The 12,958-nt window shown below is 38.8% G+C and overlaps 1 protein-coding gene across 6 annotated transcripts in view; it reads left to right on the plus strand.

Annotated features, from left to right (window-relative positions):
* LOC140481885 (double-stranded RNA-specific editase 1-like) overlaps nucleotides 1–12,958 on the plus strand; it is a 317,299-nt gene that overhangs the window by 260,170 nt on the left and 44,171 nt on the right. For all 6 annotated transcript variants that reach the window (XM_072578507.1, XM_072578510.1, XM_072578509.1 and 3 more), the window contains 3 exons: nucleotides 863–1,031; nucleotides 4,772–4,923; nucleotides 8,774–8,942. In XM_072578507.1, coding sequence (XP_072434608.1) covers nucleotides 863–1,031; nucleotides 4,772–4,923; nucleotides 8,774–8,942 — 490 coding nt within the window. The remainder of the gene's footprint in view (nucleotides 1–862; nucleotides 1,032–4,771; nucleotides 4,924–8,773; nucleotides 8,943–12,958) is intronic.

Here is a 12,958-nt window from a genome sequence, read left to right on the forward strand (position 1 = left end):
TTGAGGTTCTGGATGTGAGTTGTAAGTCATGAAACCTCACCTCACCTCAGCTCAGCTCAGCGAGCAAACTCACATCTAGAACCTCAACCTGAGCGATAAATCTTTTCAAACTTGCAAACAGAAGCTCTTAGCACAGTTTTTTAACCTTTCATCCATTTGCACATTGTTCTGAGGATGTGAGAAGGTTCATTGTAATACCCTTATTCATGAAGGGAACGTGGTCCAGTATTAGTTGATAATGATTTATGATGGCTTAAACAAGGGCAATCAACATAAATTTGTTGGAAGTAACTTGTGCTTGTCAAACTAATAGATTTGATTTTGAGGCATGACTGAACAGATAAAGACAGTGCAATAGACATTATGCATATGAATTTTCAGAATTTTTTAATGCAGTAACTCATGATTACCACAGAGTAGGAGACTGAGTAACATGAATGAAAACATGGTTCAAGAATTGGAAGATATTTACCCAGAGATCGGAATTTGACAATTAAGAAAGCTTATAAGAAATGAATAAAAGATTATTTTCTTACATTCATGGTCAATGATGAGAATTCATTGGTACAAATTTATTAATTAGAGAGTGAGAGAATTTGTTTATGCAAAGTTGGTGCATCTAATATCAGAGAAATGGTCTCACTTCAGGGAAAATAATAAATATTTGAAGTAGATAAATCACACATTATTTGAAGAAGAATAAATGCAATGGGATTTGGTTTGCTCAAGGAAAATCCCTGGGAACAACACAATGGATCAATTGGTCTTCTGTTCTGTAATTATATTTATTCTGAATGATGCACTGCACTGTCTGATTATGAACATTTCTTTTTCATCATCTTCATATCACTTCTGAAACCAGGATCTGATGTCAAAGATGCCCAGGTGATATGTGTCGCCACAGGAACTAAATGCATCAATGGCGAGTATATGAGTGACCGAGGCTTGGCTCTGAATGATTGTCATGCTGAAATTGTTGCACGCAGATCCCTCATCCGGTTTCTCTATTCCCAAATGGAGTACCATTTAAGGTAAGTGGAAGTAAAGGATCACTGAGCTGCCCCAGATTTTATAGTACTGGTATTATGTTATAGTGTATAATCTTGAATAGATTTTGTCAGATATTGTGATTCCTCATGACCGTCTGTCTGAAACTGTCCTATTTATGGAAGATTTATTTTCTCCACTTCCAGCTGTCTTTTTAAGTCCACTCTTAATTTGCTTATTCTTAACCTCTAAGAAAAAGGTTGAGGAGGTCATCTATTCTGCTTTCTCTGTTACTTCTCCCATTCTTATACAACAAATTGCTCACATTACATCCTAGCCCAGAAACCCCATCTCCCGGCATTTTCTCTCCCATTTACTTTCATGATGCATCACTGACCTAATTTCATCTTCCATATTCTTCTCCTTTGATTCTATTTGCCGTAAATTACTCACACCAATTTTTGATTCCTATGTTAACTGACTTCATAAATAATTCTTTATCAATTGCTGCCTTTCCTTGGCAGCGTTATCCTTTGCATTTGTAATATTGCTGTAATGATCTCCTCCTCCTCTTTCCCCGTCCCAAAAAAGTCACGCCTGTCATCTGTTTTTGAGACTATGACGCATTAATGCCTCTGCAGTTTTTGACATAGCCAGTTTATCCATCCTCCTTCAGTCTCCTCCTTTATCTGTGGTCTTGATATTTATCTGTGGATGACCCCATACTTGAAGTCATTGAAGTATCATTGCCCCTGAATGTAAGAACATAATCATTTATTCATCTCTTGTAACCTTTCTTATTACTTGCAATGGTGGGACGATTAAGATCAGTGATGCAAAAGAGACCAGAATTCAAGGAATGCGGATATCTTGTAGGGTGATGAACCAGGAGGGACGAGACCACAGAGGAATTTGAAAACAAGGATATAAATGTTTTAATATCAGTATTTTGCTTGATTAAGAGCCAGTGAGCATATAGGTCATAGGGAAACATTCATCCTAAAAGGGCCCAGTAAGACTTGCAAAATTCTGCATAGATAAATGGCCAATTAAATATTTTTAAATTTGAGGAGAATGTTGGCCACAATGCAGGTGAATTCTTTGATCTTCATAGAATGAATGGGTTAGTAGAAGGCTCACCATAGCTTGAAAAGTAGTTTCAAGCTCAAGTCCTGTCCTTGTAATCTTGCACTATAACTATGTGAAGAAAACCTTTTAATGTGGGAAAAATGTCACCAACTCGCCTTCCAGTCTACATAACAAGAAAGGAACAGATGGGAATGCACTCTAGCGTGGCTTATATGGTTTACTTCACCGTGATCTCAGCTGGGATAACGTAAAATTAGTCTAATATTTCTCTGTTAACCAAAGCGAATTGCTTAATGCAGTCAATCAGGTCAATAAGCTGGTCTTTCAGATATTTGACACAGGTAATTCACCCAGTTGAGGATAAAACAAAATGACAAGGTAAACAAGTTGCTGTGTGGAGACATCAGTGATTGGGACTATGGAGACCTCAAACCATTATAAATGCTGTAGACTGCAAATTGTCAACTTTATGCTTACGAAAGAAAAATACTGGCAAACTATACATTCCTATTAAAAATACAGAGTGAGTATTGTCATCACAATGTATGCCAATGAGTTGGAGGTAGGGTGAAATTCTGGTTTTATTTGCCAAACTCATGACTGAAACTTCAGCAAACAGAATCCACCAATAACAGGTTTATTTTTCTCCAGCAAAATGTAGTAAGTGGAGGATAATTAGAAGTTTGTGTGTTATCAACCTTATTTACTTGCAGTAGTGCAACATTTTTGTAATTTTTGTTGTTGTGCATGAACATCCGAGGTCCATGCATGGCTTTCGGAAGTGAAAGATTTCGGTCAGCTTATCGTTCGCCATGTCCAGCTCTTCCCAGTGGCTGGGTAGCTGAACAGCTTAAAAGGACTGTTGCCTTCAGGTCTGATTTTCAGGAGATTTAGCTGTGAAAATTTAATGGGGGTTCTTAGAGTTATGAAGCAAGATATACCAAGATGTGAAACTCGCAGATGTCATGAAATAATTAATGATGATAAGCTGACAAAGGTTTTTAGTTATCGTTTACAACATCTAAATTATTTCGACCCTCTGTAGGGTCATTATCTCTGATGTTTTTACATCTGTCCCCAAGATCATAAAGAAGATGATACTTTTTTCCTTTATTTCAAGTTCTCTGATGATGAAGGTTCTGTTTTATCCAACACTATTATCAGTCCAATCATTTGACAAAGTGCCAAACCCTTTTTCCCTTAATCTGTTATATATCCTTGGAAAACATATTGAAGATGTATTTAAACAGCATTAACCCAGATCTTTGGATAATCAGAAGAACTTGTGAAGCTAATGATGTAACTGAATCCCCCCATCATTTAAACTGACCCCCTTATCATTCTCCCTGAACCACAATCATTCACGCTAACCACTCTGATACTCGACTAATGGTCTGCAACATCTGATCCATTCTAGCTCTCACCCACCAACCTGCCATCCTTTGTTCTTAGTTGTCATTCAACCCTGTATCTACTTAGTTGCCATCTGCACTACCCATCTGTCACTCTACCCTCTTAACCACCTACCTACCATCCTGTCCCCACACCCATACATTTTGCACACTTTCTCTTGGTAGCTTGGCGAAGTACCTCTATGATCTTTAAACCCTGGAATCTGTCAGTTTCTGCTTCAAACATTAAGTGCGATTTAGCCTCCAGTCCACATCTTACATTGCACTGGAAAGGAGCCCGGACAGGTAAACTTCACATTTCCTAAGAGTCCTGAATTGAATGTACCAGCCAAACGTGTGGAGCTTCAAGGCATGAAAAGTAAAAACAAACGAAATGACAATTGTGGTGTGCCACAAACAGGAAATTTCTGCCCATTGTGCTTTTTAAAATAAGTCCAAGAATGGCATGTTTCGAGGTATACATCTGGTCAGGCAACTCAGGAATGATATCTGGAATTCTTCTTTTGTGACTGAGTAGAACTCAACTCATGTTTATTTTGGCATAGAGTATTAAAACAAGGAAAAAGGCTCTTCAGCCCATCACTTAGCTATTCTAATCCCATTTCCCAGCACTTGGTTCATACTCCTGTAGTAGAATATACTAAGTGCTCACCTAAGTATTTCTTAAATGTTAGGAGAATTCCTACATCTGCAATTCTCTCAGACAGTGAATTCTGGATACCTGCCACTATCTGGGCAAAAACAAACTCTGAATCTCCTCTAAATCTCCTGCTGTTAATTTAAATCTGTGTCCCCAAGTAATTGACCTCTTTATTATGGGCACAAGTCTACTCCTTTCAACTTTATCAGCGCTCACCATAATTTTTCCATGTTCCCCCCCCCCCTCAGTCTTCTCTACTCCAAGGAGAACAATTCTAACATATATAGTCTCTTTTCATAGTGAGAAGCTTCAGCTTGAGCAGTATTCCAATGAATCTCTTCTGCACTCTTCGCTGTGCAATCACATCTTCCTGCCGTGATGGGACCAGAACTGCAGACACAACTCCAGCAGTGGTCCAACCAATAATTATATAGTTCCATCATAACTTCCCAGTTCTTGTATTCACTATATTTTGTATATATTGACCTCCAAGACACTGACCAGGCCATAAATGGTTTGTTTGGATAGTTCTGTTTTAATTTTATTTGATGTGGATTTTCTTAAACATGCAAACTTGAAATAATCTGGTATGGACTGGTGTTGTTAGTGTCCTTTGAAGAATATTTTGATTTGTTTCTTAAAGTAACAAGACAGAAGACCACCACAAATCCATCTTTGTTAAGTGTGACGGAGGAGGCTTCAAACTTAAGGAGAATGTGCAGTTTCACTTGTACATCAGTACGTCACCATGTGGAGACGCTCGCATCTTCTCACCACATGAGGCAGCAGTAGAAGGTAAGGGTTAATTGCTGATTGTTTGAATAGAAATGTTATAAAGAGAAAAGTCAGACACAGCAGTAGTTTCTTACCAACTCATGTAATTGATTCATAGTCCCCTTAACAAATCTTGGATTGACTTTAGTCTTCGCCATTATGTGTTAGAACAGTGACATTTTTCACTTCAAGGCTAGTAGGATGGGTCTGGTACCAGGAACATGAGCAAAACATACTGGACGTTATATCAGGCAGCATATAGAGAAAGAAGAAATTGTTAATGTTTCAGTTGAAGACTTCTGTCAACTAATATTAGTAATGCAATGGATGTTTTGATAATCTTGCATAAAAGTCAGTTTAATTATTGAGGTGCAATATTTAGAGTTAACATTTTAAATCAGGTATGACTCTTGCTAGAGTAGCCTTCTTCAAACTCTCCTTCTGAATTCTTCAGAATTATCTACTCTCTGGGTATGAGTTTGAGTGACTGTTAAGTGAGCACAAATTTGTTAATGATTGCCAAAGCATAGCACAGATATTCAAATGTAATGGGATTCTCTATTCTGCAAACTAAATTACTGTAGTATCGTGCAATGGGAGTAAAGTAAGTTTTTCTGTCATTGATTCCCCATTATATTTTGAGGTGGCTGGGGAGTATTTTCCAATTGTTTGCCTAACATTGATGGGAGACTCGCTGGCATGTAATTTTCAGGTTTATCCCTAACACACTTTACTTCGGAGTTTCCATCATAATTGTGAATGTGGAATTTTTGAATGGAACAAGTTATTGCAGGAAATGGATGCAGTTATAAATTTTTTATGTATTATACTCATTGTGAAAAATTATGTAAATTTGGAACAAAGTCCATATTACAGATAGGAAGACTAGTGACTGGAAATGAGAAAATGGCAGAAACATTTAGCATTTAAGTTTTATTTTTATCTTCATGTTGAATACGCTAACATTATATACAGATCAGTCATAACCTCTTTGCTCTTTTATTCATTAATTGATTAATAAAGGAAAGTATGCCACCCTATGTACCTATCCTGCTGCTTTCAAGGATCAATGGACATGTATATCAAGTCCCTCTGATCCTCTGTATTTCCTAGGGTCCTACCGTTACCAGTGTATCACCTTCCCATTTTAGTCCCCCTAAAACACAACATTTTGTGCTTTTTTGGAATTAAATTTCATTTGCCACTGTTCACTCGATCTGACCAGTGCATCTTTATCATCTAGTCATCTAAGGATTTCTTCTTCACTGTTTACCATACCACTAATTTTCATGCTATGTGTGAACTTACTAATCAAACTTGCTACATTCATGTTTAGATTATTACTGTACACAACAACCGCACTTGACCCAGCATCATTTAGGATGGCATGGTGGCTCACTGGTTAACACTGCTGCCACAGTACCAGGCACCCAATTTTGATTCTAGCCTTGGGCGACTTCCTGTGTGGAGTTTGCACATTCACCCTCTGTCTGTTTGGGTTTCTTCTGGTTGTTCTGGTTTCCTCACACAATCCAAAGATGTGCCGGCCAGGTGGATTGGCCATGCTAAACTTGCCCATAGTGTTCAGGGATGTGTCGGTTAGGTGTATTAGTCAGAGGTAAATATAGTGTGGGGAATGGGTCTGAGTGAGTTACTCTTCGGAGGGTCAGTGTGGGCTTGTTAGGCCAAAGGGCCTGTTTCCACATTGTTGGGATTCTGTGATTCAAACCCTGCGATGTTGTTGGACACAGACTTTGTCAGAAAAACACCCATTGACCATCACCCTCTGCTTTTTCTATGAAAGCAGTTTTGAGTTAATTTGCCAAATTTCCCTGTCCTGTGGGCTCTTAGCTTCTTAACCAATTCGCTGTGCGAGACCTTGTCAAAAGCCTTTCTTGAAGCCAATGCAGGCTAAATCAACTGCATTCAATCAGATTTGTTTCCCCCCTTACAAAGCCATGCTGACTTTCCTTGATTAATCTTTACTTCTCCAAATGGAGATTAATTCTGCACTCAGAATTTTGTGCAGTAGCTTTCCTGTCATTGATGTCATTATGAGACTGTAATTTCCAGGTTTATGCCTGGTACCCTTCTTGAATAATGGTACTTATATTAGCACTCTTCTAGTCCTCTGGCCTCCCTCCTTTGGCCAGAGAGCCCCTTCAGTTTCTTACATTCTTGCATTTAAATAAATACCTAGCCATTATCCTTTGTGCCTTAACCTGACTATAGTCACTCTGCCTTCTAGATTGACTTGATTCTTATTTTATACCATTTTTATACCCTCACCAACCACACTAGCAAGCCCTTCTACCAGGATCTTGGTCCTTCCTGGTTCAGGTGCAACCTGACAGATTTCTACAGATCCCCAGGAACTGATCCAGTGATCCAGGAATGTAATGCCCTGCTCCTTGCTTGAGCTCTTCAGCCGAGCACTCACCTGTTCTGTCCGCATATTCCCATAGCACACATCACTACCATTTTGAGGTTGTGCTTTTAATCTGCTTCTTATCTCCCTAAATTCTTGCTCAAGGACTTAATTTCTCTCTCTGCTGTGTCATTAGTCCTAATTTGAACCATGATATCTGACTGTTTGCCCTCTCCTCCAGAATGCTCTGCAGCCATTCATTTACACCCTTGATTCGGGCCCAGGGTGGCAGCACGTCATCCTGGATTCCACATCTGTGACTGCAGAAATGCCTGTCTGTACGCCTCAGTGTTAAATCTCTTTCCCTTATTGCTCCCCCTCTCGTTCTGCTCCCACCTTGTGCAGCTGGGCTCTGGCTGCACTCCCCCAGAGCACCCATCACCCTCGCCATTTTCCAACATGGCAATGCTGTTCCTGTGTGAGATGTTGTCTGGAGTTTTCCTGTCTTCCTGCCACCTTTCTTCTGTTTGTTGCACATTCCTTCTCTGACTGCATGTCCTTAAGCTGCCGGGATGCTAAGCACAACTAAAAACACACTGTGCACCTAACTCTCACTGTCACGGATGCATTGCAGTGTCTCCAGTCGATGCTGAAGTTCCAAATCCCTTTTCTAAAGCTGATTAAACTAGTGGTATTTCCTGCAGATGTCATAATCCAGACTGCTAGCAGGGTCAAAGGTTTCCCACGAACTGCAAGTCGCACAACACACTGGACTGAGCTCCTGTGCCAAACCTGGTTTTAGTCTTAACCTTCTCCCTTACATTTATTTTCCTTCTCTTAGTTAAAGGGACTGTGGTATTATAAGAGATTCAGTAAAATCTGAATTGAGTAGTTTGGAAGAATTGAGGTGATCTAAGTAAAATGGATTGAATTCTTCAATTGCTTGACAGAGCGGACAGTGAGAGGCTTGTTCCTGTAGTTGGAGTGTCTTGAACTAGGGGGCTTAATCTCAGGATCATGAATTGGTTAATTCATACTGAGTTCTGGAGAGTTTTCCACATTTCCTTTACCCAAAGAGGATGTTCAGTCATTGAGTATGTTCAAGACTGAGATCAGTCGGATTTATTTATGACTATGGGAATTGAGATATTAATGGGATAGAGTGGGAAAATGATTTTGATATGGAACATCACCTTTGACACTGAAGATTCAAGGTGCTGTATGCCTTGTGCCTACTCCTATAATCTTCAGTAACTATGACATGTATGATAGATTTGTAATGGCTTTATTATTTGTACCGAGTTAAAATTATCTGTGCCCTTGTATTGGCCCAATTAATAAAACTAAAACTGTTCAATATACTTGGCACAGATTGTGATGAATACATGTTTAAACATGCATTGTGATTTTTTTATTATGAATATTCTTTTCTCACCCAGACTACTTGTACTCCAGTTTAACAATTTTTGCAGTCAGTTATTATTTCTTTTTCTGAAATTTTAGATCAGGGAGACAAGCACCCAAATCGGAAGGCACGAGGTCAACTAAGGACAAAAATAGAATCTGGCGAAGGGACGATTCCAGTTAGATCCAGCAGCACTATTCAGACATGGGATGGAGTGTTGCAGGGCGAACGATTGCTCACAATGTCATGTAGTGATAAAATAGCAAGGTCAGTAACGGAATTACAGAATTATTACAGTGAAGAAGGAGGCCATTCTATCCAACTCATTTGCACTGGCTGTCTCAATGAGTGTTTCCTTCAGTACTATTCTTCTGCCTTTTCTACATAACCTTGTACATTGTCCTTTTTTCAAATGGCAGTCTAATTTCCCCTTTGAATGCATCAGTTGATCCTGTCTACAATCCACAGATTCTTAACTAGTGCATCTTGTATTTGTCTGTTGCAGTTCTCCTGCTTGACATAGTTAATAATTGCTTTGAATATTACTTAGTTGGATATGTTTAAGGACCATATAGCTTATCAAACAAATGCCTTTTCTAATTTCCCTTTCAATCCTGTGGCAATTGAGTTCACTTCACTCTTAAGGCTGAGAAACATTTTACTTTGTGTATTTTGATCAACAACATCATAGGAGTTTGAGAACATTGATAGATTAGATTACTTTAGATTAGATTACTTTACAGTGTGGAAACAGGCCCTTCGGCCCAACAAGTCCACACCGACCTGCCGAAGTGCAACCCACCCATACCCATTCTCCTACATTTACCCCTTCACCTAACACTACGGGCAACTTAGCATGGACAATCCACCTAACCTACACATTTTTGGATTGTGGGAGGAAACCAGAGCACCCAGAGGAAACCCATGCAGACATGGGGAGAATGTGCAAACTCCACACACAGAGTCGCCTGAGGTGGGAATTGAACCTGGGTCTCTGGTATGTGAGGCAGCAGTGCTAGCCACTGTGCCACCGTGCCGCCCACAAATGTTCATCCTTAAATAGACAAAAAAAAATTTTAACATCTATTTGGCTTATCAAATCTGGGCCAAACCTAAAAAAAAAGCATCCCACTCAGACATAAATCCAGAGCCCTGCATTTCCCATGGCCAATCCACCCAACTAGTACATCTTTAGAATGTGGGAGGAAACTGGAGCAAATTCATGCAGACATAGGGTGAATTGAACCTAGGTCCCTGGCGCTGTGAATCAGCAGTGCTAACCACTGAGCCACTTTGCCACTCCACATGACTGAGAGAGAACTTTTATGAAACCAACAAACTGAAGACTTGGCCTATTCTCTCCTCTTCACTGCTAGGAAACAGGTTATATACTACCTAATTCACTTAATCGCTCCTTTCTCTGTCACTTTTCACAAAATTATTCTTATACGAAGCAAAAGTGAAGTTTTGATTCCTTTGGACTCCAAATCCATTATACGGATGAAACCATTTTAGAGCAACACCGGTTGATTCGTAAAAAATAGCGGAATGTATGTTTCAGCTTAAATAATGAATTCCAATTATTTTATTTAATCATTGAGAGACACTTTGACAGAATTTAGTATTACTTTACTTTGAATGCATTTTAATAAACTGTCATACTTGTGATTGAATAAAATTGAATAAATGTATCTATCCAAAATGTAGAACATTCTTATACTGCTACAAGATAAATAAGAGACTGAGAATTCTGCAGCATGTAATTCCCCTCCTGACTCCCCAAAACCCATTGACCATCTACAAGGCACAAGTCAGGGGTGCCATGGAATCCTCTAAAAGAAATTCAAAAAACTTGACATAATCCAGGAAAAAGCAACCCACTTAATATGCAAACCACCCATCACCACAACTGCCATCTTTAGTCCCTCCACCATTTGTGCAGTGGTGTGTACTGAGCACTTTGTAGTAACTCACCAGGGAAAGCTGGTGCATGAGAACACCACTGCCTGCAAACTCCCCTCAAAGTCACACACCATTAGACTTGGAGCTATAGCACCACTTCTTCACCATCACTGGGTCAAAATCTGGAACTGTCTCCCAAACAGCATTAATGTCAGCGTGTGGACTCCCATGATTCAGGAAAGCAACTCGCCAACAATTTCTGAAGGGTAATTAGGGATGGGCAGTAAATGTTTGCTTAGCCAGAAATGCCCACATCTTGTGAATGAAATCATAATGTTTCCTTTTACCAAACACTTCACAAAATTTAGAAAATACTGTTAGTCTCCTTGGACATTCGGAGGTTTCTAATGAGTAATGAAATAATGTCGCTCAGGAGGATAGACTCATGTAAAGACCTTAATTCAAACACCAAGAATAAACTTGTCCATCTTGGTTCTCTCATTGCTGTTGCATCTCTGCTTTCCAGTCAATAAAATCCTGTTCCTTATTTGGTAACTTTAAATGCAGCAGCAAGCTAAAATTTTCCTGTAACTAAATTCTTGATTATTTCAGGATGAAGGTTTGTTTAAAACAGTACAATTGTTTTTAAAACCTCTCTTATAAGGTGCATTTTGCATTCAGCTGCAAACTTTAGCAATTCATCAAGATTTAGTTATCTCTGTCTGAATTGCTCTTCCATTTTACTTTTGAGGAATTGTGAATTTTAATGTGCTGTAAGGTGATAAAGCAACTAAATATGGGTTACCATAAAAATTGTACTGAGGGCGGCAGAATTAAATCAGTATAATGCTTATTTCCTTTAGATGAAAAATTTAATTTTCTCTGTTCAATTTCCAAACTAAAACTGGGCATTGATATTGCTCTTTGTAAAAAAAATTCTTTACCTTTATAAAACAAAAAATAGCAGTTTATGCATACTGCTGACATTTTCTTATTGTAGCTGCATTTACATTACAGTTATGTATTTTAGAAGGAACAGGAAATCATTTGATAAACAGTCAACCTACTTAAAACCTGATGAACTGAAAGTCAGGCTAGCCACAACTGTCCTTTGCCTTTGGGTTATGTTGTTTCGAATTGCAATTTATTTTCTCCCTGTTACCACAACAGGAGGAAACTCCTCTGTGCATCTGTCTATGCAAGTCTTTGTTTAGTTGATGATTTATGTTGTAGTTTCCCACTGCACTCTGGAATAAAAGCTAATGTTCTCAGCATTGAATTGTGGTGCGAACTATTGACTTGAAGCTTTGTTTTGTTGGGTACAAATAAGGATTTTTATTCTTATATTGAAATTTCATCACAGGAATTTGATTTCAGATTTCCTGTTAGGATTGTAGTAGCTTAACTGATGAATTCTTGAATTGGAGGCAGTCATTGTGCTGAAAATTCCGAGTCTGAGTTCTGAAAGGATAACAATATGTTACATACTTTCACAGTGTTGCCAAGAATATCTTTAGCAACCTTTCGATGAAAGGAAAATGATTCTGCCAGTGCTGATGTAAATGAGCTAAAAATCGGTTAGCTTAGATGACTTAATGACTAGTGTGTGGATGTTGTGAGAAACAGAACTCACTCACAAATCAGCCTGAGACAAAGCCTTGGAAACAAGAACAATTTATTACGGCCTTGCAAGTACCAGACGCTTCTGCAATCAAGCAGAAATGCGCGCGAAAACAGAACATGTAAGCATTCTTATTCAGTTTACAAGTTGCGGAATCACGCCTCCCTTTTCCCATCCTAACATAAGCTGATTACCTCACTTGTTTTTTTCTCTCTAGTTATTTTCTTATCTAGCGATCCTGCTGTCCTTGTATGTCTGCATTCTTTGTTCCTTGTTTGTTACAGCTTGTTCTTTTATTCAGTTTCTCTTATCATACTATAAGCTTTATTGTGAAATGCCACTGCTGCTTCTTTTTGTGGTCAGCTACAACCCTTCATAGTTATTTCCTAGCTTAAAACTATTTTCTTTAAAAGACCCTCTATGTTCATTAAAGTCTTAGCCTTAAGTATGCGACAGGCTACATGCTACAAGAATTCCGCGACCGTTTGTATAATGTTCCCCTTCCTCTCCCTCCACAATACCCCCTCCCCCACCTGCAGAAACTACATTTCTAATCTCCCACAATTCCCCCTTTTTCTTTTTCTCTAACTGTTGTTTCTGCACTTATTAAGTCTCCTTTAATTCATTTTCTTATGTTCTGCTCTCTTAGACCTTTTGGCGATGAGGTTCACAATCTTACATTTTACATTTGTGTTGTTCGTTCCTCGAACTCTAGAAGCATTCTTTGACTTTCTCTTTGTTGCATATCACCTGTTGATTG

The sequence above is a fragment of the Chiloscyllium punctatum genome, chromosome 10 (genome assembly GCF_047496795.1).
Source record: "Chiloscyllium punctatum isolate Juve2018m chromosome 10, sChiPun1.3, whole genome shotgun sequence".
Taxonomy (NCBI): Eukaryota; Metazoa; Chordata; class Chondrichthyes; order Orectolobiformes; family Hemiscylliidae; genus Chiloscyllium; species Chiloscyllium punctatum.